Source organism: Lutra lutra, chromosome 15 (genome assembly GCF_902655055.1).
Source record: "Lutra lutra chromosome 15, mLutLut1.2, whole genome shotgun sequence".
NCBI lineage: Eukaryota > Metazoa > Chordata > Mammalia > Carnivora > Mustelidae > Lutra > Lutra lutra.
This window is the reverse complement of record NC_062292.1, coordinates 59,825,008-59,850,673: the sequence shown is the minus strand read 5'-3', so window position 1 is coordinate 59,850,673 and position 25,666 is coordinate 59,825,008. Positions and strand designations below refer to the sequence as shown.

Sequence of the window (25,666 nt, the reverse complement as noted above, 5' to 3'; positions counted from 1 at the left end):
CTGACACCACACGGGAAACTCTTCTGGGCTTTGCTTTCCTTAAATAGAGAAATGCTGTCCGGAGATAATTGAGTCAAAGCAATTCTGAGGACTAAATTTCTGCCCAAGCATGTGCCATGCTGGTTATATTTCCACGGCCCCCTCTGTCCCCGCTCTTCATTCCACTCCTCCAGAACTTGTCAGAAGTCTTACAACCCTTACCGAGTGGAAGATATCACCTGTCAAAGTTGTAAACAGACTAGATGCTCCTGAACTGTAAAAGTTCGCCACGTTGACCCTAAAAGGCCCCATCGTCAAGATTTGCGTGGGAGATGCAAAGGCAAACGCCTGTCCTGTAACAGCACTTTCAGCTTCAAGTATATCATTTAAATGAATGTAAAAAAAAAAAGAAATGGTCTTACGTGAACGTGAGCTAACAGAGCAGACATGTTAGCTTTTCTCTATGCTCCTTTCTGCCTCTCCCTTCTCAAAAATACTTCATGAAAGGCTGTATTTTTGATAAAGCCTTCAAATAAAAGTACTGCAAAAACGAAAAAAAAAAAAAAAAAAAGAGTGAACAGGCCAGTGGGATGAGACTCAGACCAGTTCATTTTGCTTCCTGTCAGCAGCTCTGACAGGTTTCCTGAACTGAAACAGGCCATCCAAGGAGAGACACTGAATCTTCTAGAAGGATTCTTTCTTCCCTTTTTTCTAATAGCTAGGAGCTTGTTCTGCAACCTCCCATCAGGATTGAATTAAGAGTGAACAGGGAATTCAGGCACATCTGAGAAATGCAGCTCTTCCCTTGTTAGGTGGCAGGGAACACAGGTAGGCTGGGATGGTCCCCCTGGTGACTGCTGGCAGAAGGGTTGGTGATCAGAAAGGGGGTTCTTGGGGCAGTGGGATCTGTCTGAGGCCCCAAAGTGCACCCTTTAAAAACGGCCTTTATTACTTATTCCCAGTTGCCTGCCTTTCATTACTCTCGGGAGGTAGTTGTCTGCCCACAATAATCTATTTTCCTCCTAAAAAAATGTCGTAGTGTAGGGAGCCCCGAGGAACAGGTACTTGGCACGTGGGTCCTGTGTGTGTCTGTGTAAAGAGCACTGTGGCCCCATAGCCATGCCTCAAATTTGTGTAACTCCCAGCGTCTTGCTTTGTATACAGGAAGCACTTACATAGTTTTATAAGTAAGTGAAGAAATGACTAGATGCCTAATCTCTGGGAGTGATACATCGCATGTCTAGTTTGGTGATTTTATTTTGAATCATAAACTATTTCAAACATATAGAAAAGCACAGAAAATTAAATACTTAACAACGTGTATCCAATACCCAGATTTAACAAAAACTTTTGCCACATTGCTTCGGATTTGGGTAAAGAAGTCTTGGGGCACCTGGGTGTCTCAGATGGTTGGGCATCTGCCTTCGGCTTGGGTCATGGATCTCCAGGTCCTGGGATTAAGCCCTGCGTCTGGGTTCCCAGCTCAGCAGGGAGACTGCTTCTCACTTTCCCCCTGCTTCTGCTATGTCTGTCTCGTGCGCTCTCTCTCAAGTGAATAAATAAAATCTTAAAAAAAAAAAAAGAAATAAAGTCTTATAGATACAGCATTTATAATAAAGGGAACGGTAGGGAAATTAGTTCTCTCTCTCTCTTTTTTTTTAAAGATTTTATTTATTTATATGAGCGTTCCTGAACATGAGCGGGGTGGGTGTGGGGCAGAGGGAAAGGGAGAAGCAGACTCCTTCCCAGCAGGGAGCTGATGTGGGGGCTGGATCCCAGGACACTGGGATCCTGACCTGAGCCCAAGGCAGACACTTAACTGGGTGCTTCACCCAGGCAGCCCGAAATTAGTACTCTTTAAAAAAAAGTCAGGGGCGCCTGGGTGGCTCAGTGGGTTAGGCCGCTGCCTTCGGCTCAGGTCATGATCTCAGGGTCCTGGGATCGAGTCCCGCATCGGGCTCTCTGCTCAGCAAGAAGCCTGCTTCCCTCTCTCTCTCTCTCTGCCTGCCTCTCCGTCTACTTGTGATCTCTCTCTCTGTCAAATTAAAAAAAAAAAAAATCTTTAAAAAAAAGTCATTGCTTACTAAAACTTTAAAGTGTCAAGAACGAAGTTAAAATGCTAAAGAAGGTATGGTGAACATGAAATATTGCTCCCTCTTTTTGCCTTCCAGGAGTGCTAACTGGCCAGAAAATTGGGGTCCCTGAAAAGAGCTTTACCAGTCGTTGCTCATAGAAACTCCAGAATCCTGATTCTTTCCTAGACCATTTTCCTCCTGTGTGCTCAAAAATTGGGACCAGCCCCACCGTGGCCAGTCTGACTACCAGTCAAGCTTCCTTTTTCTTCCTAGGAGTGCTCGCCCTATGCCGCTCATCTCTACGATGCTGAGAACCCTCGGACGCCCCTCCGGAACCTTCCTGGCCTCTGCTCTGACTACTGCTCCGCATTCCATTCCAGCTGTCACTCTGCCATCTCCCTACTGACCAATGACCGTCACCTGCAGGGCTCACATGAAAAGGATGGTGCCCATTTCTGCCACCTCCTCAACCTTCCTGACGAGGACTATTGCTTCCCTAATGTCCTGAGGAATGACCATCTCAACCGCAACCTGGGTGTGGTGGCCGAGGACCAGCAGGGCTGCCTGCAGCTCTGCCTGACCGAGATGGCCAATGGGCTGAAGAACCCGGTCTCCATGGTCCACGCTGGGGACGGCACCCATCGCTTCTTTGTGGCCGAGCAGGTGGGCGTGGTATGGGTCTACCTGCCTGATGGGAGCCGCCTGGAGCAGCCCTTCTTGGACCTCAAGAAGATCGTGTTGACTACTCCCTGGGTAGGGGATGAGAGAGGCTTCTTAGGATTGGCTTTTCATCCCAGATTCCGCCGCAACCGGAAGTTCTATATTTATTATTCATGTCTGGGCAAGAAGAAGGTAGAAAAGATCCGGATTAGTGAGATGAAGGTTTCTCGGGCTGATCCCAACAAAGCTGACCCCAGATCAGAAAGGTGAGATATGCCCATGAGAATGAGCAACTCTGTACTGCACTCCAAAATAATGCCAGTGTGTCCTCTGAGATGATAAAGGGACATGTTTCCGGTTTTAGAGACACTAGCTTATAACACTGACCAAGGAGTCATCAGTAGGGAGATGGCAGACTTGCAGCCACAAGGGTTTGAGAAATGATTATAGATAATATCAATGTATTAGATATAATAGTGGCCTCTGATTATTGTGTGGTCATTGAATTCCAGGCCCTTTGCCTTGAACATGGATATTATCCTTACAGAAAGCTGTGGCCCAAAGCCATAGAGCCCTAGATGCGTGGTCTGATGAAGGACTTAATTCTGTCACTCCAAGCTTGTGGTCTTGCCACCTTACCAGTCTTTTTTCCTTCTTCTTCTTTCTGCCTTGTGTCTCTTGTCCCAAACAGCGAGGTTGGGGGATTGAAATGGACACCTAACTGACAGATTAACTCCTGCTGGGTTGCCCAAAGGAAGGGATTAAGAGTTCTGGTAGAGCAAGAGAGTAAGGCCCAGAAAAAGGTGATTGTTACCCTGGCTGTGTCTACAGCTCATGAAATCATGACAGGAAAGAAAAATGATCCATGAAGGAGTCATACTGGGGAACAAGGGGAGTCTTAGTGCTCCAAGCTCTGTGATTCTTGGAAACTCTGAAGCAGGTCTTGGCTGACTTGGGCCAGTCATTTCTGGGTGTCTGAAAAGGATGCAGTTTTAGCTCATATCAAAACCTAATGCACAGTTTCTTTTCCTTCCAGAGTCATCTTGGAGATAGAAGAACCAGCCTCAAATCATAATGGCGGACAACTTCTTTTTGGTGTGGATGGCTACATGTACATTTTCACTGGGGATGGAGGACAGGCTGGGGATCCCTTTGGCAAGTTTGGAAATGCTCAGAACAAGTAAGCTGGGTGGATCTGGGCTCCTGTCTCTTTAGGGTGAGCCCTTGGGATGTTTTTGCTGAGATGGAATCTGCGGAGCATCAAACCCAAATCATGTACTGCAAGACGTAGCCCCCTCTGTTGAGGCACGTGGGAGAAACATTTGGTTTTCTGTCCTGTGAATTTCAGGCACAGTGTATTCTGGAAAGTAATACTGTAGATGCTCAGTGTAACTCTTCAGAGTGCTATGGGGACACGAATTCAGAGTGTTCAGTATGTACTAGCGTGACAGTATTTACCTCACCAAGATCTTACGCATTTCAGTTCAACTCAGTGATGTTATTGAGTGCCACGCTCTGGGCTCTGTGCTAGGCCCTGGACACATGTGAGAAGATAGTTAATACGTGATATATGTTGAATGCTTACTGTGTGTCAGGTACTGTTTTGAATACTTTGTGTATATTGAAGAATGTAATTCTGTTTATTTATTTATTTGAGAGCAAGGGAGACAGAGCGGGAGGGACAGAGGGATAGAGAAACTCTGGCAGACTCCATGCTGACCATAGAGTCTGGCGTGGAGCTCCATCTCACTATCTGAGCCAAAACCAAGAGTTGGATGCTTAACTGACTGGGCCCCCCAGATGCCCCAAGAACATAATTCTAACATCCCACGAGGGCAGGGATTTTTATCCGTTTGTAAATTGATGTGTCCCCACCAACTCAAATAATGCCTGGTATGGGAGTCACTTCAGAAATACAATGGAAGGGAGGACTCCTATGAAGTGTAGGTATTATGATAGTCATTTCACTGATAGGAAGATAGAGGCACAGAGGAGTAAAGTAGTTTGCCTAAGGTCACACAGCAAGTGAGTGGCAGAACCAAAATTCAAACTCAGACAAGCTGGTGCGAGAGTCCAGGGGAGTCTGGGTTGACCTAGATCAAAGCCCATGATCCTGATGTCCTTTGTAACAGCAAGCACTTGAATGCCGTTATCCCCGATAATAAAATATTGAAGTTAAAGTAGTCAAGAGCTAATGGCGGCGCCTGGGTGGCTCAGTCGGTTAAGTGGCTGACTCTTGATTTCGGCTCAGGTGGGGAGTCTGCTTGTCTTTCTCCCTCTGTCTCTGCCCCCAATCAAATAAATGAAGAAATCTTAAAAAAAAAAAAATAATCAAGAGCTAACATTTGTCAGATGCCTACTGTTGGGAATTGAGTCACCTGCTACAGGCAAGGTAACTCATTTAGCCCTTAAAACCGCAACTACAGAACACTCCAGAAAAGATAAACATGGCCTCGCTACAAGGATGATGGGCACATTCACGAGTGTTTCATATGAAAAAAAAAATTCATAGTGTTAAACCCAACCTGAGAGAAACCATCTCATTGAAAACATTTTAAAAATTGGAGCTTCAACTTGCTTGCTCCGGGTCGTATGGGCCAGGATCCCATCCGACTTATGCCTTCTGGTTTTCCCTGAGCCAAAACTTGGCAAGCCTTAACATTTTTTTTTGTTGTTGTTTTTTAAGATTTTATTTATTTATTTGACAGAGAGAGAGGGAGAGACAGTGAGAGAGGGAACACAAGCAGGGGGAGTGAGAAAGGGAGAAGCAGGCCTCCCGCTGAGCAGGGAGCCCTATGTGGGACTCCATCCCAGGATCCTGGGGTCATGACCTGAGCCCAAGGCAGACGCTTAACGACCGAGCCACCCAGGCAACCCAAGTCTTAACATTTTGCATAAGTCAGTCTATCTATGTGTCTCGTACAGAGATGACTTTATGTATAGATCTTGTATACACGTGTGTATATCTTTAAAAACCCTGTGTTCCCATGTGATTCTTAGTAGTTGTTTGGCGTTGACTATCAGTAGGTTCTCCTGGGCAGTCTCTGGTCTGGTGCTATTTTATTTTATCTTATATTTCATTATTTTATTTAGTTTTAAATTTTGAACACTTAACATGAATTCTACCCTCTTAAAAAAATTTAAGCATAAACAAAAATTGTAGGTGTAAATACGGTATTGTTAATGATAGGGACAGACGTACAGCAGATCTCCAGAACCTACTCATCTGGTTAACAAATGTCCAACAGATGTATGGAAAGTGTCAGTCCTCATCAGGGAAGTGTAAATCAAAAACTACAATGAGAGATCACCTCCCATCCATTAGGATGGCTCTTTATCTCCCTCCACCGCCCCCTTCCCCCCCAAAACAACCCAAACACAAAAAGACAGCAAGTGTTGCTGAAGATGCAGAAAACTTTGTATACTGTTGGTGGAAACGCAAAATAGTGCAGCTGCTCTGGAAAACAGTTAGGGGAGGCTTCAAAAACAGAACAAATAAAACTCGCCAATGACCCGGCCATACATTTCTGCGTGTTTATCCTGCGCCTGTTCCCCGGTGTTCTTCCTTTCAGAAGTTCCCTGCTGGGGAAGGTGTTACGGATCGACGTGAACAGGGCAGGCTCAGACAGCAGGCCTTACCGAGTGCCCCCGGACAATCCGTTCGTGGCCGAGCCAGGGGCCCACCCCGCCGTGTATGCCTATGGGGTCAGAAACATGTGGCGCTGTGCCGTGGACCGAGGGGACCCCGTCACGCGCCGGGGCCGAGGCCGGATGTTCTGTGGGGACGTGGGACAAAATAGGTTTGAAGAAGTTGACATCATTGTGAAAGGCGGGAACTACGGCTGGAGGGCCAAGGAAGGGTTTGAGTGTTACGACAGGAAGCTTTGTCACAATGCCTCTTTGGGTAAGTCAGAAGTTCTCTGGGTGATTTCTGGAGTGGACTGAGGGGGTTGGAGGTGGAGGTGGGGAGTATGACCTGGGAGTTCTGCCCTGCGGGTCACTCAGGGGTCTTTGTTTATGGCCTGTGGGATCGAGCTTCCAGGTTGGCCCTCCATTCACAGGCACCGGAAACATGTTGGGTTAGTGCTTGTTGATCTGATGCATTCGGGTCTCGGCTGGGTTCAGGGACTGGGATTGACCGAGGAATCTCTATTTTAGATTCGTTACCCACAGGGTTTTTAGGCTAATTTGAGAAAACCCAGCAGAGGAAAGTTGGTGGCTCTGTTTTTCACTTATTCCCATTTTGCCCAGCCCACTGAGATGGTATTCCATATGCAAACTGGTGGTACAGTCCATCAGGATGTGCTTTTCAGGTTTTTTTTTTTTTTTTTTTTTTTTTTTTTTTAAATCAGTGGTGCCAAATCTTTTTTGACCCTCATAAGTTGCAAAGGAGTCTTAGAGACCCTCACAAGATTTTCAGATCCTTAAACCTGAGTATCTGCCATGTCAGCCCAGGGAATACACTTAGGTGTGTGGGTTCTCAGGTCACTGCCTCACAGGTGGGGCAGTCTTTGGCTTCCTCTCGGCTTCCAGAGGCCAGTCAAAGGGGAAGCTCACAAATATTGTGGTTGGTGTGTTGAGAAAAATAAGCATGATTCTCTTGGCTGCCTGCCCTTCCAAAGACCAAGAGAGAAAGCATTCTCTACTCAATCAGGCAGCTACATTTAAAATCCCCATCTTCCTCATTGAAGCTCTAAATTTTTTTTTTTTTTAAGAGAGAGAGAAAGTGTGTGTGTGTGCATGAGCAGGGTTGGGGGGAGAGCAGCAGGAGAGGGAGAAGGAATCCCAGATAGGCTCCGTGTTCAGTGGAGTCCGACAGGGGCTTGGTCTCAGGACCCCGAGATCATAACCTGAGCAGAAGTCAAGAGTCGGATGCTTAACCAACTAAGCCATCCAGGCACCTGAAGGTCTCAATCTTTAGCTGTGACACTCTCTTTGTTCATGGACAGGTGACATTCTGCCAATCTATGCTTATGGTCATGCAGTGGGCAAGTCAGTCACTGGAGGATACGTCTACCGTGGGTGTGAATCCCCAAATCTCAGTGGCCTCTACATCTTTGGGGACTTCATGAGTGGGTAAGAAGGGATTGGTATCTTCTTTCATTTCTTTTATTTCAGCATTTTTATTGACATACAAACTACATGTGGCGAGACAAAGTCTCTAAGAGCACAGTTGGATAAAGTTTTACAATATATACACTTGTAAATATGTTAAGATGCAGAACATTTCCATCACTCTGGAAGGTTCCTTCTTGGCCTGTTGCCTGTCAGTACCACCCCTTCTCTCTCACTCACACACACACACACACACACACACACACACACACACACACCCGTTGGCCAGAGGTAACCACTCCCATCACGTTAATTTTGCTTCTGGAATTTAATATAAATGGAATTGTGTATATGCATTCTTTTTTTGTACATGTATGGTTTCTTTCATTCAGTAACATCAGTGAGAGTCATCTCTGTTGTCACATGTATCAGTTTCTCTCTTTTATTGCTTTGTAATATTCAAGTGCATGAATATAATACCAGTTATTCATGTAGTCTCCCGTTTTGGCTATTTCCAGTTTTTTACTACACATTTATTATATATTTATTATGTATATTTAAGTGTGTGTGTGTGTGTGTGTGTGTGTGTATGTGTGTATAGCTTATGTCCAGCAACCTTGTCAAACTTTTTTTTTTAAGATTTTATTTATTTATTTGACAGAGAGAGACAATGAGAGAGGGAACACAAGCAGAGGGAGAGGGAGAAGCAGACTTCCTGATGAGCAGGGAGCCTGATGTGGGGCTCGATCCCAGGACCCTGGGATCATGACCTGAGCCGAAGGCAGACACTTCACGACTGAGCCACCTACGTGCCCCCTTGTCAAACTCTTATTAGCTCAATTGGCTTGTGTGTGTGTGTGTGTGTGTGTGTGTAGATTCTATTGGATTTTCTATGAAGAAGATCATTTTGTCTATGAATATAGATACTTTTACTTTTTCTTTTCCTGAATTGCAAGGCTTTTATTGTTATTCTCTTGACTTAATGCTTCTTCTTAAACTTCAGTACAATGTTGGTTAGAAGGTTTCCGTTTTTACCAGTGAGTATGATGTCAGTTGTAGGTACTTGTAAATGCCATCTATTAGGTGAAGAAGTTTTCCTTCCATTCCTAGTTCACTGAGAATTTGTATTAAGGCTGGATGTTATGTTTTGCAAATACAAATGCAAAATGCAAGATGCAAATGCATCTTTGCATCTTGTGAGAGAATCATGTGGTTTTCTCATTTTTAGTTTTTAATATAGTGAATTACATTGATTGCTTTTTTTTTTTTAAAAAATCATTGAAGCAGTCTTGCATTTCTGGAATAAATACCATTTGGTCATGATGTATTTTCCTTTTAATATATTGTTGGATTGGATTTACTAACAGGTTGTTGGAAAATTTTGCATCTGTGTTCACGAAAGGGATTTCTTTCTTGGAATATCTTTGCCAGATTTTGGCGTCAGGATAATGCAGGGTTTATTAGAATGAGCTGGAGAGTGTCTCCTCCTCTTCAGTTATCCAGAAGAGTTTGTTAAAATAGGTTTTATTTCTTCTTTATATGTTTCTTCCAGGTGAAGTCATCAAGGCCTAAAGTTTTCTTATAGAAAACGTATAGTTGTGTCTCGTCTGGTGATTTCTTTGGTCTTCTTTTTTTGTTAAAGATTTTATTTTTTCAGGGCGCTTGGGTCGCTCAGTGGGTTAAGCCTCTGCTTTGGGCTCAGGTCATGATCCCAGGGTCCAGGGAGCCTGCTTCCTCCTTTCTCTGTGCCTGCCTCTCTGCCTACTTGTGATCTCTCTCTGTCTCTGTCAAATAAATAAATAAAATCTTTAAAAAAAAGATTAAAAAATATTTTATTTTTTCATTTATTTGAGAGATATTGAGAGAGAGAGCAGGGGAAGGAGAAGAGGGAGAGGGACAAGCAGCCTCCATGCTGTGTTTAGGCTGACTTGGGGCTCAATCTCAGGACTGTGAGATCATGATCTGAGACAAAATCAAGAGTCAAGGCTTAACCAACTGAGCCACCCAGGTGCCCCCATTATTTCTTTTGTCTTCTAATTGGTGCATTTAGACCATTAACATTCCACGTAGTTAGGGACATAGTTGGATTAATATCTACCATATTTTTTACTGCTTTCTATTTGTTGCCTTTATTCTTTGTTCTATTTTTGTCTTCCACTCTTTTTTGCCTTTTGTGGATTTAACTGAGCAATCTATGTAATTCCATTTTCTTCCCTTTTTTAGCATGTTAGTTATACTTTTTTTTTTCTTTTTCATTGGTTGCCTAGAGTTTGCAATATACATTTACAGCTAATCCAAGTCCATATTCAAATAACATTATGCCACTTCAGGATGAAAACTATGGTCACTGAGTTGAGACTGTCCTCTTTTCCTTACTTTTTTTGTTTGTTTGTTTTTTTTAAAAGATTTATTTATTTTAGAGAGACAGAGAGTGAGCAAGGGGCAGAGGAAGAGAATCTTTTTTTTTTTTAAAAGATTTTTTATTATTTATTTATTTGACAGAGATCACAAGTAGGCAGAGAGGCAGGCAGAGAGAGAGAGAGGAGGAAGCAGGCTCTCTGTGGAACAGAGAGCCCGATGTGGGGCTCGATCCCAGGACCCTGAGATCGTGACCTGAGCCAAAGGCAGAGGCTTTAACCCCCTGAGCCAACCAGGCGCCCCGGAAGAGAATCTTTTAAGCAGACTCCCTGCTGAGCGAGAAGCCCTACACAGGGCTTTGATCTCACAACTTGGAAGATCATGACCTGAGCTGAAAGCAAGAGTTGGATGCCTAAGCAGCTGAGCCACCCAAGTACCTCGAGACTGTCATTTTTTTCTAATACATAAGTTTAGTGTTCTGAATTTCTCCTCAAGTCCTGCTTTAACAGGATCCCATAAAGTTTGATATATTGCGTTTTCATTTTCATTCAGTTAAGAATATTTTCTAATTTCGCTTTGACGTACCGTCTCACAAGTTGGTTTGAAGTGTGTTAGTTTCCAAATATCTGAAATTTTCCTGAGGTCTTTGTGCTATTGATTTATAATTTAGTTTGATTGTGGTCACAAAGAGACTGTGTTTGATTTGGGAGATAACCCTGGATTATCTAGGTGGGTCCTAAATATACTCACAAATATGGTTGGAAGAAGGAGGTAGAGGGAAATTTGAAGACAGAAGAGATAGAAGTCAGGGTAGTAACAGAAGCAGTGTGGTGAGCGCATGAGTCAAGACATGAGGACAACCATTGGAAGCTGGAAGAGGCAAGGAAATTGATTCTCTTCTAGAGCCTCTGAAGGGAGCACAGCCCTGCCAACACCTTGATTTTGCCCCAGTGGAAACCATTTCAGGATGTTGGCCTCCAAAACTCTAAGAGAATAAGTGTGGGTGGTTTTAAGCTGCCAGGTTGTGGTGATATGTTACAGTGGTGGTAAGAAACAAATACAGTTTCCATTTTTAATACTCCTCATTACTTTGTGCATATTTCCTTCTGGGGATGTCATTTTTTTTTTTAATGCTTGAAGAGCTTCCTCTACTATTTTTTGAAAAATGGATTCATTGGTGATGAATTCTTTCTGCTTTTTTTTTTTTTTTTTTTTTTTTTTTTTTTTTTTTTTTTTTTATTTTTTTCAGCATAACAGTATTCATTATTTTTGCTCCACACCCAGTGCTCCATGCAATCCGTGCCCTCTACAATACCCACCACCTGGTGCCCCCAACCTCCCACCCCCCACCCCTTCAAAATTCTCAGATCGTTTTTCAGAGTCCATAGTCTCTCATGGTTCACCTCCCCTTCCAATTTCCCTCAACTCCCTTCTCCTCTCCATCTCCCCTTGTCCTCCATGCTATTTGTTATGCTCCACAAATAAGTGAAACCATATGATAATTGACTCTCTCTGCTTGACTTATTTCACTCAGCATAATCTCTTCCAGTCCCGTCCATGTTGCTACAAAACTTGGGGATTCATCCTTTCTTTCTTTCTTTTTTTTTTTTTTTTTTTTTTTTTTTTTTTTTTTACAGCTTTATAAACATATATTTTTATCCCCAGGGGTACAGGTCTGCGAATCGCCAGGTTTACACACTTCACAACACTCACCATAGCACATACCCTCCCCGATATCCATAACCCCACCCCCTCTCTCAACCCCCTCCCCCCATCAACCCTCAGTTTGTTTTGTGAGATTAAGAGTCACTTATGGTTTGTCTCCCTCCCAATCCCATCTTGTTTCATTTACTCTTCTCCTACCCCCTCGACCCCCCATGTTGCATCTCCTCTCCCTCATATCAGGGAGATCATATGATAGTTGTCTTTCTCCGATTGACTTATTTCGCTAAGCATGATACCCTCTAGTTCCATCCACGTCGTCGCAAATGGCAAGATTTCATTTCTTTTGATGGCTGCATAGTATTCCATTGTGTATATATACCACATCTTCTTTATCCATTCGTCTGTAGATGGACATCTAGGTTCTTTCCATAGTTTGGCTATTGTAGACATTGCTGCTATAAACATTCGGGTGCACGTGCCCCTTCGGATCACTATGTTTGTATCTTTAGGGTAAATACCCAGCAGTGCAATTGCTGGGTCATAGGGTAGTTCTATTTTCAACATTTTGAGGAACCTCCATGCTGTTTTCCAGAGTGGTTGCACCAGCTTGCATTCCCACCAACAGTGTAGGAGGGTTCCCCTTTCTCCGCATCCTCGCCAGCATCTGTCATTTCCTGACTTGTTAATTTTAGCCATTCTGACTGGTGTGAGGTGATATCTCATGGTGGTTTTGATTTGTATTTCCCTGATGCCGAGTGATATGGAGCACTTTTTCATGTGTCTGTTGGCCATCTGGATGTCTTCTTTGCAGAAATGTCTGTTCATGTCCTCTGCCCATTTCTTGATTGGATTCTTTGTTCTTTGGGTGTTGAGTTTGCTAAGTTCTTTATAGATTTTGGACACTAGCCCTTTATCTGATATGTCATTTGCAAATATCTTCTCCCATTCTGTCAGTTGTCTTTTGGTTTTGTTCACTGTTTCCTTTGCTGTGCAAAAGCTTTTGATCTTGATAAAATCCCAAAAGTTCATTTTTGCCCTTGCTTCCCTTGCCTTTGGTGATGTTCCTAGGAAGATGTTGCTGCGGCTGACGTCGAAGAGGTTGCTGCCTGTGTTTTCCTCGAGGATTTTGATGGATTCCTTTCTCACATTGAGATCCTTCATCCATTTTGAGTCTATTTTCGTGTGTGGTGTAAGGAAATGATCCAATTTCATTTTTCTGCATGTGGCTGTCCAATTTTCCCAACACCATTTATTGAAGAGGCTGTCTTTGTTCCATTGGACATTCTTTCCTGCTTTGTCGAAGATGAGTTGACCATAGAGTTGAGGGTCCATTTCTGGGCTCTCTATTCTGTTCCATTGATCTATGTGTCTGTTTTTGTGCCAGTACCATGCTGTCTTGATGATGACAGCTTTGTAATAGAGCTTGAAGTCCGGAATTGTGATGCCACCAACTTTGGCTTTCTTTTTCAATATTCCTTTGGCTATTCGAGGTCTTTTCTGGTTCCATATAAATTTGAGGATTATTTGTTCCATTTCTTTGAAAAAAATGGATGGTACTTTGATAGGAATTGCATTAAATGTGTAGATTGCTTTAGGTAGCATAGACATTTTCACAATATTATTCTTCTAATCCAGGAGCATGGAACATTTTTCCATTTCTTTGTGTCTTCCTCAATTTCTTTCATGAGTACTTTATAGTTTTCTGAGTATAGATTCTTAGTCTCTTTGGTTAGGTTTATTCCTAGGTATCTTATAGTTTTGGGTGCAATTGTAAATGGGATGGACTCCTTAATTTCTCTTTCTTGTGTCTTGTTGTTGGTGTAGAGAAATGCAACTGATTTCTGTGCATTGATTTTATATCCTGACACTTTACTGAATTCCTGTACAAGTTCTAGCAGTTTTGGAGTGGAGTCTTTTGGGTTTTCCACATAGAGTATCATATCATCTGCGAAGAGTGATAGTTTGACTTCTTCTTTGCCGATTTGGATGCCTTTAATTTCCTTTTGTTGTCTGATTGCTGAGGCTAGGACTTCTAGTACTATGTTGAATAGCAGTGGTGATAACGGACATCCCTGCCGTGTTCCTGACCTTAGCGGAAAAGCTTTCAGTTTTTCTCCATTGAGAATGATATTTGCGGTGGGTTTTTCATAGATGGCTTTGATAATATTGAGGTATGTGCCGTCTATCCCTACACTTTGAAGAGTTTTGATCAGGAAGGGATGCTGTACTTTGTCAAATGCTTTTTCAGCATCTATGGAGAGTATCATATGGTTCTTGTTCTTTCTTTTATTAATGTGTTGTATCACATTGATTGATTTGCGGATGTTGAACCAGCCTTGCAGCCCTGGAATAAATCCCACTTGGTCGTGGTGAATAATCCTTTTAACGTACTGTTGAATCCTATTGGCTAGTATTTTGGTGAGAATTTTTGCATCTGTGTTCATCAAGGATATTGGTCTGTAGTTCTCTTTTTTGTTGGGATCCTTGTCTGGTTTTGGGATCAAGGTGATGCTGGCCTCATAAAATGAGTTTGGAAGTTTTCCTTCTATTGCTATTTTTTGGAACAGTTTCAGGAGAATAGGAATTAGTTCTTCTTTAAATGTTTGGTAGAATTCCCCCGGGAAGCCGTCTGGCCCTGGGCTTTTGTTTGTTTGGAGATTTTTGATGACTGTTTCAATCTCCTTACTGGTTATGGGTCTGTTCAGGCTTTCTATTTCTTCCTGGTTCAGTTGTGGTAGTTTATATGTCTCTAGGAATGCATCCATTTCTTCCAGATTGTCAAATTTGTTGGCGTAGAGTTGCTCATAGTATGTTCTTATAATTGTCTGTATTTCTTTGGTGTTCGTTGTGATCTCTCCTCTTTCATTCATGATTTTATTTATTTGGGTCCTTTCTCTTTTCTTTTTGATAAGTCTGGCCAGGGGTTTATCAATCTTATTAATTCTTTCAAAGAACCAGCTCCTAGTTTCGTTGATTTGTTCTATTGTTTTTTTGGTTTCTATTTCATTGATTTCTGCTCTGATCTTTATGATTTCTCTTCTCCTGCTGGGTTTTGGGTTTCTTTCTTGTTCTTTCTCCAGCTCCTTTAGGTGTAGGGTTAGGTTGTGTACCTGAGACCTTTCTTGTTTCTTGAGAAAGGCTTGTACCGCTATGTATTTTCCTCTCAGGACTGCCTTTGTTGTGTCCCACAGATTCTGAACTGTTGTGTTTTCATTATCATTTGTTTCCATAATTTTTTTCAATTCTTCTTTGATTTCCTGGTTGACCCATTCATTCTTTAGAAGGATGCTGTTTAGTCTCCATGTATTTGGGTTCTTTCCAAATTTCCTCTTGTTATTGAGTTCTAGCTTTAGAGCATTGTGGTCTGAAAATATGCAGGGAATGATCCCAATCTTTTGATACCGGTTGAGACTTGATTTAGGACCAAGAATGTGATCTATTCTGGAGAATGTTCCATGTGCACTAGAGAAGAATGTGTATTCTGTTGCTTTGGGATGAAATGTTCTGAATATATCTGTGATGTCCATCTGGTCCAGTGTGTCATTTAAGGCCTTGATTTCCTTGTTGACCTTTTGCTTGGATGATCTGTCCATTTCAGTGAGGGGAGTGTTAAAATCCCCTACTATGATTGTATTCTTGTCGATGTGTTTCTTTGATTTTGTTATTAATTGGTTTATATAGTTGGCTGCTCCCACGTTAGGGGCATAGATATTTAAAATTGTTAGATCTTCTTGTTGGACAGTTCCTTTGAGTATGATATAGTGTCCTTCCTTATCTCTTATTATAGTCTTTGGCTTAAAATCTAATTGATCTGATATAAGGATTGCCACTCCTGCTTTCTTCTGATGTCCATTAGCATGGTAAATTCTTTTCCACCCCCTCACTTTAAACCTGGAGGTGTCTTCGGGTGTAAGATGAGTTTCTTGTAGGCAACATATAGATGGGTTTGTTTTTTTATCCATTCTGATACCCTGTGTCTTTTGATTGGGGCGTTTAGCCCATTAACATTCAGGGTAAGTATTGACAGATATGAATTTAGTGCCATTGTATTGCCTGTAAGGTAACTGTTATTGTATATTGTCTCTGTTTCTTTCTGATCTACTACTTTTAGGGTCTCTCTTTGCTTAGAGGACCCCTTTCAATATTTCCTGTAGAGCTGGTTTGGTATTTGCAATTCTTTCAGTTTTTGTTTGTCCTGGAAGCTTTTAATCTCTCCTTCTATTTTCAATGATAGCCTAGCTGGATATAGTATTCTTGGCTGCATGTTTTTCTCATTTAGTACTCTGAATATATCATGCCAGCTCTTTCTGGCCTGCCAGGTCTCTGTGGATAAGTCTGCTGCCAATCTAATATTTTTACCATTGTACGTTACAGACTTCTTTTCCCGGGCTGCTTTCAGGATCTTCTCTTTGTCACTAAGACTTGTCAATTTCACTATTAGGTGACGGGGTGTAGACCTATTCTTATTGATTTTGAGGGGGGTTCTCTGAACCTCCTGGATTTTGATGCTTGTTCCCTTTGCCATATTGGGGAAATTCTCTCCAATAATTCTCTCCAATATACCTTCTGCTCCCCTCTCTGTTTCCTCTTCTTCTGGAATCCCAATTATTCTAATGTTGTTTCGTCTTATGGTGTCACTTATCTCTCGAATTCTCCCCTCGTGGTCCAGTAGCTGTTTGTCCCTCTTTTGCTCAGCTTCTTTATTCTCTGTCATTTGGTCTTCTATATCGCTAATTCTTTCTTCTGCCTCATTTATCCTAGCAGTGAGAGCCTCCATTTTTGATTGCACCTCATTAATAGCTTTTTTGATTTCAACTTGGTTAGATTTTAGTTCTTTTATTTCTCCAGAAAGGGCTTTTATATCTCCCGAGAGGGTTGCTTTAATATCTTCCATGCCTTTTTCAAGCCCGGCTAGAACCTTGAGAATCGTCATTCTGAACTCTATATCTGACATATTACCAATGTCTGTGTTGATTAGGTCCCTAGCCTTTGGTACTGCCTCTTGTTCTTTTTTTTGTTGTGAATTTTTCCGCCTTGTCATTTTGTCCAGATAAGAGTTTATGAAGGAGCAAGTAAAATACTAAAAGGGTGGCAACAACCCCAGGAAAATATGCTTTAGCCAAATCAGAAGAGATCCTGAATTGTGAGGGGGGAGAAAGGGGATAAAAAGGGGCTCAGAAAGAAAGAAAAAAAAAGAAAAAAAAAACTATTAAAAAAAAAGAAAGCCGATAAAGAAATAAATATAAAAAGAGGAAAAAATATATATATATATTAGATAAACTATTTAAAAAACGTTAAAAAAAAGAAAATGGTAAAAGTTAAAAAAAAATTTAGCAGAAGAAGAGAAAAAGAAAAAAAAATTGAAAAAGAAAAAAAAAATTAAATTAACTGCAAGGCTAAAAAATCATGGGGAGAAAGCCATGAGTTCCGTGCTTTGCTTTCTTCTCCTCTGGAATTCCGCCACTCTCCTTGGTAGGTGAACTTGGTCCTGGCTGGGTTTCCCGTAGATCTTCTGGGGGAGGGGCCCGTTGTAGTGATTCTCAAGCGTCTTTGCCCCAGGCGGAGTTGCACCGCCCTTATCCGGGCCGCGCTGAGTAATCCGCTCGGGTTTGCTGGGTTTGCTTTCGGGAGCTTTTGTTCCCTGAGCGCTTTCCGTAGAGTCCAGAGGACGGGAATGAAGATGGCGGCCTCCTGGTCTCCGGCCCGGAGGAGCCGAGAGCCCGGGGCCCCACTCCTCAGTGCGCCCTCAGAGAACAGTGCCAATGATTCTCGTCACCCTGGCCTCCGGCCGCGCTCCGAGCTGACCGAGCCTGCGACCGGTTCAAGGTTCAACCCTGAGCTGAGAGTCACTCCTCGGCTCTGTCTCTGCAGCCGGCTTCCCCGTTCTAATACCGGTAAGCTCTGCGACACTGAGACACCCCCGATCCTTCTGCGACCCTGCGGGACCTGAGGCCGCGCTTACCCCGCCTGGGCTTCACCCCAGTTAAGCCTCTGGAGCGATGTCCCTCAGCAGAACAGACTTTTAAAAGTCCTGATTTTGCTCCGTTGCTCCGCCGCTCGCCGGGAGCCGGCCCCTCCCCCCGCGGTCTATCTTCCCGTCGCTTTGGATTCACTTCTCCACCAGTCCTACCTTGCAGAAAGTGGTTGATTTTCTGTTTCTGGAATTGCTGTTCTTCTTCTCTTCAATCTCCCGTTGGATTTGTAGGTATTTGCAATCTTTAGATAAGCTATTTAGCTGATCTCCCGCTACCCGAAGTAGTCTCAGCCTGCTACTTCTCCGCCATCTTGACTCCTCGAATTCTTTCTGCTTTTGCTGTCTTTTCTTCCCCCTTCCTTTTTGAAAAATATTTTCACTAAATATAGAAGTCTATGTTGACATACTCTTTCTTTAATTCTTTAAAAATATTGTCCATTATCTTCTGCTTGGCCTTAATTCCAATGAGAGATCTGCTGTCATCCTTATATTTGTTCCTCCATATCGATCATGTCAGGTTTTCTCTGGCCATTTTTGAGATTTTATCATTGGTTTTGTGGAATTTCATTATGATATTTGTTGGTGTAGTTTTTGTCATATTTTTTGTGCTTGGATTTGGTTGCACTGATTGGATTTGTGAGCTTATAGCTTACATCAAATCTGGAAAAATCTTGGCTATAATTTTTTTCAAATAGTTTTTGTTTCCCCATCCTCTTTTTTCCTTCTCGTTTAGATAATGCTGAAGCAGAACTTTGCTAGAAACTCTTCCCAATGCTCTGTGAATTATCTTTACACTATGCCTGACCCTGAGTAAGTGCCAAGTACTTTCCTTTCTAATTCTTTCCCCTGATTTGGGTGGTTCCCTCACATGTATGTGCTGTTAAGTGCAGTGATGGATACTCAAGGGAGACACTTTGCAGCTCTCTGGGGCCTAGTCTCTGCACCCCCCTCTTCTCTCCAAAGTCTGTCCTGCAGACTCTTCCTCCATATGTCTTCCTGGACTCCTTTTCAGCTTAAGGAGTCTGCTGTCTCTGCCTGTGTTTTCCTTCCTTGTGCTGGAAACTTTCTCAAGGTAGTAAGCTGGGAAAATTTTAGGATTTACTTTGTTTGTTTCTCATCTCTTAGGGAATATAGTCCTTCATTGGCTGATTCCCAGTGTCTTTTAAAAATTGTCACTCTATTGTCTAGGTTTTGACTCTTTAAGGTGTGAGGGTAAAATTACCCCATCTTCCTCAGAAAGGACAGTAGTATTTTCATACTGTAATACTTGGTTCCAGAGATGGGGAACAGCCAGTAATTGGTCAGTTCCTTTATCATCACTTGTCAGGTCTTTGGGATTTAATTGTTCTTTGTTTTTCCCACAGTTCCCACCATCTCCTCACAAACTAATAGAAATTGGATTAGTTTTTTGTAGCGGTGTAACCTTCTCGGGGCCCCAGACTCCTCTTATGATAGAAGAAGAGCTGCTCCAGCTAGGGACAGCGGGTGACCCAGGTATCTCTGAAGCAGCTTTTTGATTCCTGGGAGAGGCTAGGTGTTGATCTCCTAGGGAAGGAGGAAGAATATCTTGCAGGGTGAAAATATGGATTCCTATAATAAAGGTTTTATTTTTCATCTAGTCGACTTATGGCTTTGCAGGAAGATAGGAAAACCAAGAAATGGAAGAAACGGGATATTTGCCTTGGCAACACTGCGTCCTGTGCCTTCCCAGGGCTGATCAGCACCCACAGCAAGTTTATCATCTCTTTTGCTGAAGACGAAGCAGGTAACAAATGCCCAGGGTTATGCTGTTTCTGCTTTTTGGAACTTAAATCATCACAGGCATTGTGAACCAACATCTGTTATAAAAATTACTCTTAACTATTATTATTTAAATAACAACTACACTTCTATTTTTACTACCTTTTAATTTTTTTTTTTAAGACAGAGGGAAAATGTACAGCAGAGAGGGGCAGAGGGAGAGGAGAGAGAGAGAGAATCTTAAGCAGACTCCACACTCAGCACAGGGTCCCAATTCGGGACCTGTCTCACGACCTGAGCCAAAATCAAGAGTTGGATGCCTAACTGACTGAGTCTCCCAGGGACCCCGTAGTCAGCTTTTAGAATGTCCTGGATACTGTTCTAAGCACTTTACATTTTTTTTTTAAAGATTTTATTTATTTATTTGAGAGAGAGCATGAGCGAGGAGAAGGTCAGAGGGAGAAGCAGACTCCCCATGGAGCTGGGAGCCCGATACGGGACTCGATCCCGGGACTCCGGGACCATGACTGAGCCGAAGGCAGTCGTCCAACCAACTGAGCCACCCAGGCGTCCCGCACTTTACATTTTTTATGTTATTTAATAGTTACAGCGTCCCCATGATGTAATGATTACACTTATTTCGCCATTGAGGCAACAGACGGAATATGCCAACCTACCCCTTCTTGACCGAGGCCCACACCTCACTATGTGGGGCAAATCAGGGTCTATACTTTGGTCTTTTGGTCTTTTGACCGTGAAGGAGATTCATGTCCTCCTCCTTGACTGGATTCTGATCTGCGATCACAGGAACGTGGGTGGGGCCAGTAGTGGGGCAGATATGCTGGACACTGGTGTTTACCCTCCTGGTGCTGCCTGGGAGGGAGCGCCTCTGGTGATCAGCTCCTCACTGGGCCTTTCCTCACCCTGCCGGAGTCTGTGAGGCCAGTGCTGGGAGTGAGCCAGGGAGAATTTCTTCCCTGAGAGATCTCTGTTAGAAGGGTAGACAGCTCAGTGGGAGGCTATTTGCTAGACAGATGAGGTGTTTATTAAGGGCGTCAGCAAAGCAAAGCGTGTGTGTGTGTGTGTGTGTGTGTGTGTGTGTGTGTATGAGGGACAGACAGAGACTCTGCTCTGCTAACTTGCCTCAAATTCTGTAACCAGAAAATGGATTTTTAATTTCAGCTTTACTTAAGTTGGTTACATTTTGAAAGATAATATTCTTTTTTTTTTTTTTTTTTTTTTTGGTGAGGAGGACAGGGCCTGTGATCTCTTTGGTATTTGGCACTGCATCTAGCCATGCTTGGGGTCTCGGAAGAGAACGACAGGGTCTCTCAGGGCCCCTTCCAGACCTGGGCTTCTCTGTGAGGGTGAACCAGAGCCTTGAAGGTTTCCTTAGTTTCCTTAGGGGCTTCTTTCCGTTCTGAGTCATGGGGTGACTGTGCCAGACCTTCACTTGAGCAAGACATACGGAAATCCAGTCAGCTCTTGGACCTTTTCCTAGCTTATCGTTTGAGATGAATGTTTTAGAGGAATGGAGGGTATTCGAGAGAATTCAAGCATTCTCAATAGAGAAAGTCTAAGTGAGTTCCAAATTGGAAGTCCAAACATATAAAAAAGGAGAAGAAACCACAGGCTGGCAGGATGGTGCTCCGTGAAAGGAGGATGACGGGAAAGCCCGAGGCCTGGTGGGGCGTCTGTCCTGCCAGAGCCCCTCCAGGCTGGGGCCCCCAGGTGGCTGGAGCTCGCTCTGCCTGGAGGCTGTAGCCCCGGAGGTGGGTCTTCCCCGGGGATCCTGGGCTGCTGTCTTCTGCAGCTTGCTCCTTCTCAGAAGGCTTCGGAAACCTTGGCTTGGGTGGTTTGGTTTGCTGTGCCTGTCGGCTTCTCACCGGAGAAAACAGGCAGCTTTTAAGTACCAGTCAGTACGTCTGGCCAACAAGACTGAGTGTCCTTGGCTGAATTTTATCAAGTGGACCTGCCAGGGTGTTGTTCCCAAGCCAGACTGCCCAAAATGGCCCTAAAGCGAGGAAGGCTGTTTTCAAGACTAGTTCTTTTCTTTTTTCTTTTAAAGATTTTATATATTTATTTGAGAGAGAGAGAGAAAGAGAGAGAGCGAGGGAGCGCGCATAAACAGGAGAGGGGCAGAGGGAGAGGGAGAGGGAAAAGCAGGCTCCCCGCTGAGCAGGGACCCCCCCCCCCGAGGTAGGGCTCGATCCTAGGACCCTGGGATCATGACCTGAGTTGAAGGCAGATGCTTAACCAACTGAGCCACCCAGGTGTCCTGAGGCAAGTTATTTTCTTCCCACGTTGCTTGGTCTTCCCACGTTGGTTGTTTGCGTGGAGTAATTCAGATTTTCTGCTTGTGTCCTAGCCTTTCCCACTTAAGGACATATTTTTAGATCTGAGTATTTCATTATTTTGTTATCATTCACCACGCTGTAGACATGTCCTTTTTGGTTGAACCTCCAGTACTGCGGTGTAATTCCAGGTTTTCTAACTGACAGCTGGCATAAAGAAGTGACTGCGGAGGGCAGGGCAGGAGGTTGGGCCGCCCCTTGCTGAGTGGGTCCTGATGGGTTGGATTCCTGAATGTCAGTCCCATTCTCAAGAGGGCTGGTCCAAGTACTAATGCTTGCACTAAGTTTACGTCGCATGCGTTTTGCTTGCCATGGCATATTGCAGATTTTTGGGGTAGTCGTTTTTGGTCCTCAAATATATTTTTAAAATTGTCAGTTGGACATGACACGTGAAATTCACTTCTAGCGTTGTTTTCCCCTAAAAATACAATGGGAAGTCTATGGTGTGTTTAGGCCATATAATTCACATAAACTGGTGTTGTGGAGGGACTACGCCACAGTGTGGGGTTTTCAATTAGAGCAGGAATTCTTTGCATGGTCTAGAGGGGCTCCTGCATGATGTCACCCCATGGACATGCAGACGCTTGGTAGACCCCTCTTTTTATCAGATGGACAGTGCCTGGGCTTTCCAATCAGACGAGGCAAACCGGCTCTAGGGTGGGGTGCATCCTAATGCCTCAGACCCCTTACAGAGCAAGGTGACCATATAGTTGGTGAGGACCCAAAATCCAGAGTTTATTAGGAGGCTGTGCGTGGGGGCTCCATGAAGACCGGAGGCCTCACATTCGGCACAGGACAAACATGGGTCACTGTCCTCCACTAATTCAAGGAAGAAGGTTGTAGAATCACTCCAAGCTGTCTGAAGTTCTAGGCTTTTCCAGTTACCAGTTTAGTAGACATTTACTTCCATGAGGTTGAGGGAGAGCATACTACAAGTGAGCTCAGTTCAGTGCAGTGGCATAAGTATTATGGCGTGAAGAGGTAAGGAGGTAAGAGTAATGCTGACCATAATTTTTTAATTTTTAAAAAAGATGTATTTATTTATTTGAGGGGGGGAGAAGCAGAGGGAGAGGGAGGGAGAGAATCCTCAAGTAGACTCCCCGCTGAGTGTGGAGGCCCATGTGAGGCTCCATCTCAGGACCCTGAGATCATGACCTGAGCCGAGACCAAGAGTTGGATGCTTAACCACCTGAGCCACCCAGGCACCCCGTCACTTTCTAACTTAATCCCTAATAATCAGTGAGTATTATTAGCCCCATTTGACAGATGAATTAATAATATGAGGGTTACACAAGTTGAGAGGTTGCCTGAGACAACACAGCTAGCAGCTGGTGTTGTCAGGATTCAAAGTCAGAAGGCTCCAGCCTGGAAGTTGGGCTCGTCAGCCCATCCTTTCCTGTCCCTCAAAGGTAACCGGGAGAAGAGATGGAATGAGGTAGTGACTGTGAGCAGAGAGTGTTCAACGGGGGGAATTGGGAGGCACGGGGGCTCGACCGTGGGTAGAGGTGATTTCTGGGAGGTGTGGAGAAGGCCCGGAGGACTGTCTGAAGAATGGGGGATCAGGGGAAACGGAGGACCCAAGGACCGAGGAAGGAAGGTTCAGCTGGAGGGAGAAGCGAGGAGTGGACTCAAGAGGGGGCAACAGAAAGTGACAGATAAATGGTCCTTAACCTGTCAACAGCTATTTCAGGGTTTCTCAGAGAATCCTTAGTAATAGTCAAGAGGTGGGGGAGGAAGCGGAGATTCGTTAAGGAGAAGTTTCTTAGAGCAGAGATGATAAAGGGGAAGCCGGTTTGGCTCATTGATTGTAAACAGAGATGCACGTCTGTTGGGTGCACTCTGAGCTAGTCTTTGGGGGTCAGAGAAGGGCTTTCTCCTTAAGGAATTCACAGTCCAGTGAGGGCTGAGCTGTCAGTCGGGGTTCTGGGGTTCTCTTCCTGGGGCTCCCTTCCTGCGGCTCACTGCATTTCAGGGCTCTAACCCCATGTCGAGGGTTTTCTGTGCATCCAGCTCTGTGTCTCCGCCATCCTACTGATGACCTGTCCCTGTTTCCTCAGGGGAGCTCTACTTCCTGGCCACCGCCTACCCCAGCGCCTATGCACCACACGGATCGATTTACAAATTTGTTGATCCATCGAGGTGAGCTTTGGTCTCATTTTCTTCTTAGGTGCATCCGTATCAGCCCTTATCTTCATGGCAGATCATGAAAATAGTCCTGACTCCCCAGGAGTTACCAGAAATGATCAACGAAGCAAATCTTCGCTTTAGATAAAAAGCAGATTGGGCAAATAAATGTAGAGGGCAATGTGTCTAGGAATTATGAAAAATTTGGGAAATGGTCTCTTGTGGTGGGAAATGAGGATCTTGAGCCATTCTTGGATGACTAGTCTAGACCTGTGGATCCTGTTTATTTTTGTTTTTTAATATGCTTCTGGAAACTTCTGTCTGGGATCATCTGACAATGGGTGTATAGTTCTGACCACCTGAGTAAGTGCTGTTGCCCTCTCCTCTGGGTTTAGTTGAGATCTCAAGGTCCTGGGCAAATATCTTATTTATGTATTTATTTTTAATATTATTGTGATTATTTTCTTCTGTAGGTGCAAATTTTGAAGGGCTCCTACTGGCCAAATCTGGGACAATTTATTTATTTTTTAATATATTTTCAATGTTTTGAACATTTTTAATTTAAATTCAATTAATTAACAATAGTATATTATTAGTTTCAGAGGTAGAGTTCAGTGCTTCATCAGTTTTACATAATACCCAGTGCTCATCACACCACGTGCTCTCCTTAATGCCCACCACTCAGTTACCCCATCCCCCCACCCACCTCCCCTCCAGTAACCCTCAGTTTGTTTCCTAGCGTTAAGAGTCTCTTAAAGTTTGTCTTCTTGTCTGATTTCTTCTTGTTTTATTTTTCCGTCCCTTCCCCTGTGCTCCTGTTTGTTTCTTAGATTCCACATGTGAGTGAGACCATATGATAATTGTCTTTCTATGATTGACTTATTTCCCTCAGTATAATATCTTCTAGTTCTATCTACATCATTACAAGATGGCAAGATTTCATTTTTTTGATGGCTGGGTAATATTCCATTGTATATATACACCACATCTTCTTTATCCATTCATCTGTCGATGGACATCCGGGCTCTTTCCATAGTTTGGCTATTGTGGACATTGCTGCTATGAACATTGGGGTACAGGTGCCCCTTCAGATCACTACATTTGTATCTTTGGGGTAAATACCCAGTAGTGCGATTGCTGGGTCGTAGGGTAGCTCTATTTTCGACTTCTTGAGGACCCTCCATGCTGTTTTCCAGAGTGGCTGCACCAGCCTGCATTCCCACCAACAGCGCAGGAGGGTCTAGGCAAATACCTCAAACTGGTTTCTTAGTGTCTCTTCCCGACCCTTGCTGGAATTCTGTGGCCATATTTACTCAGTTGGTGGGTTCCATACTGTTGACTTCTGCTCTTCTGGCAGCCTCTCTCAGAGGCTAACCAGCTGCCCAGACAACGGCCATAGGACAGCTTCCCATCTGTGAGGGTGGCGAACGTGTGGTCCTCACTCTCCTGGGAGGGAGATGCAGCGGATCCAGCCTGAGGGCCTGGGGCAGTGCATGGATTTATCTCCGGATTCTGCCCCAAAGCAAGCAAGTCTCCCCCCAAAATCAGCTTGAAGACAGAGTTCCCTGTGTGGCTACACTGGTCCTATGGGGGTGGTGGTGTTCAGACGACATTCAGCCATTGGGCGCTGCTGCGTGTGGGTCAGGGCTCAGGGGCCTGGCCCGGTGCTGCTCCCTGGGGCA

The 25,666-nt window shown here is 43.9% G+C and overlaps 1 protein-coding gene across 1 annotated transcript in view; it reads left to right on the top strand.

Moving 5' to 3' along the window:
- HHIPL2 (HHIP like 2) overlaps positions 1 to 25,666 on the top strand; it is a 32,576-nt gene that overhangs the window by 3,040 nt on the left and 3,870 nt on the right. The window contains exons 2-7 of the mRNA XM_047704276.1: positions 2,328 to 2,980; positions 3,751 to 3,894; positions 6,287 to 6,618; positions 7,664 to 7,790; positions 19,386 to 19,531; positions 23,918 to 23,999. Coding sequence (XP_047560232.1) covers positions 2,328 to 2,980; positions 3,751 to 3,894; positions 6,287 to 6,618; positions 7,664 to 7,790; positions 19,386 to 19,531; positions 23,918 to 23,999 — 1,484 coding nt within the window. The remainder of the gene's footprint in view (positions 1 to 2,327; positions 2,981 to 3,750; positions 3,895 to 6,286; positions 6,619 to 7,663; positions 7,791 to 19,385; positions 19,532 to 23,917; positions 24,000 to 25,666) is intronic.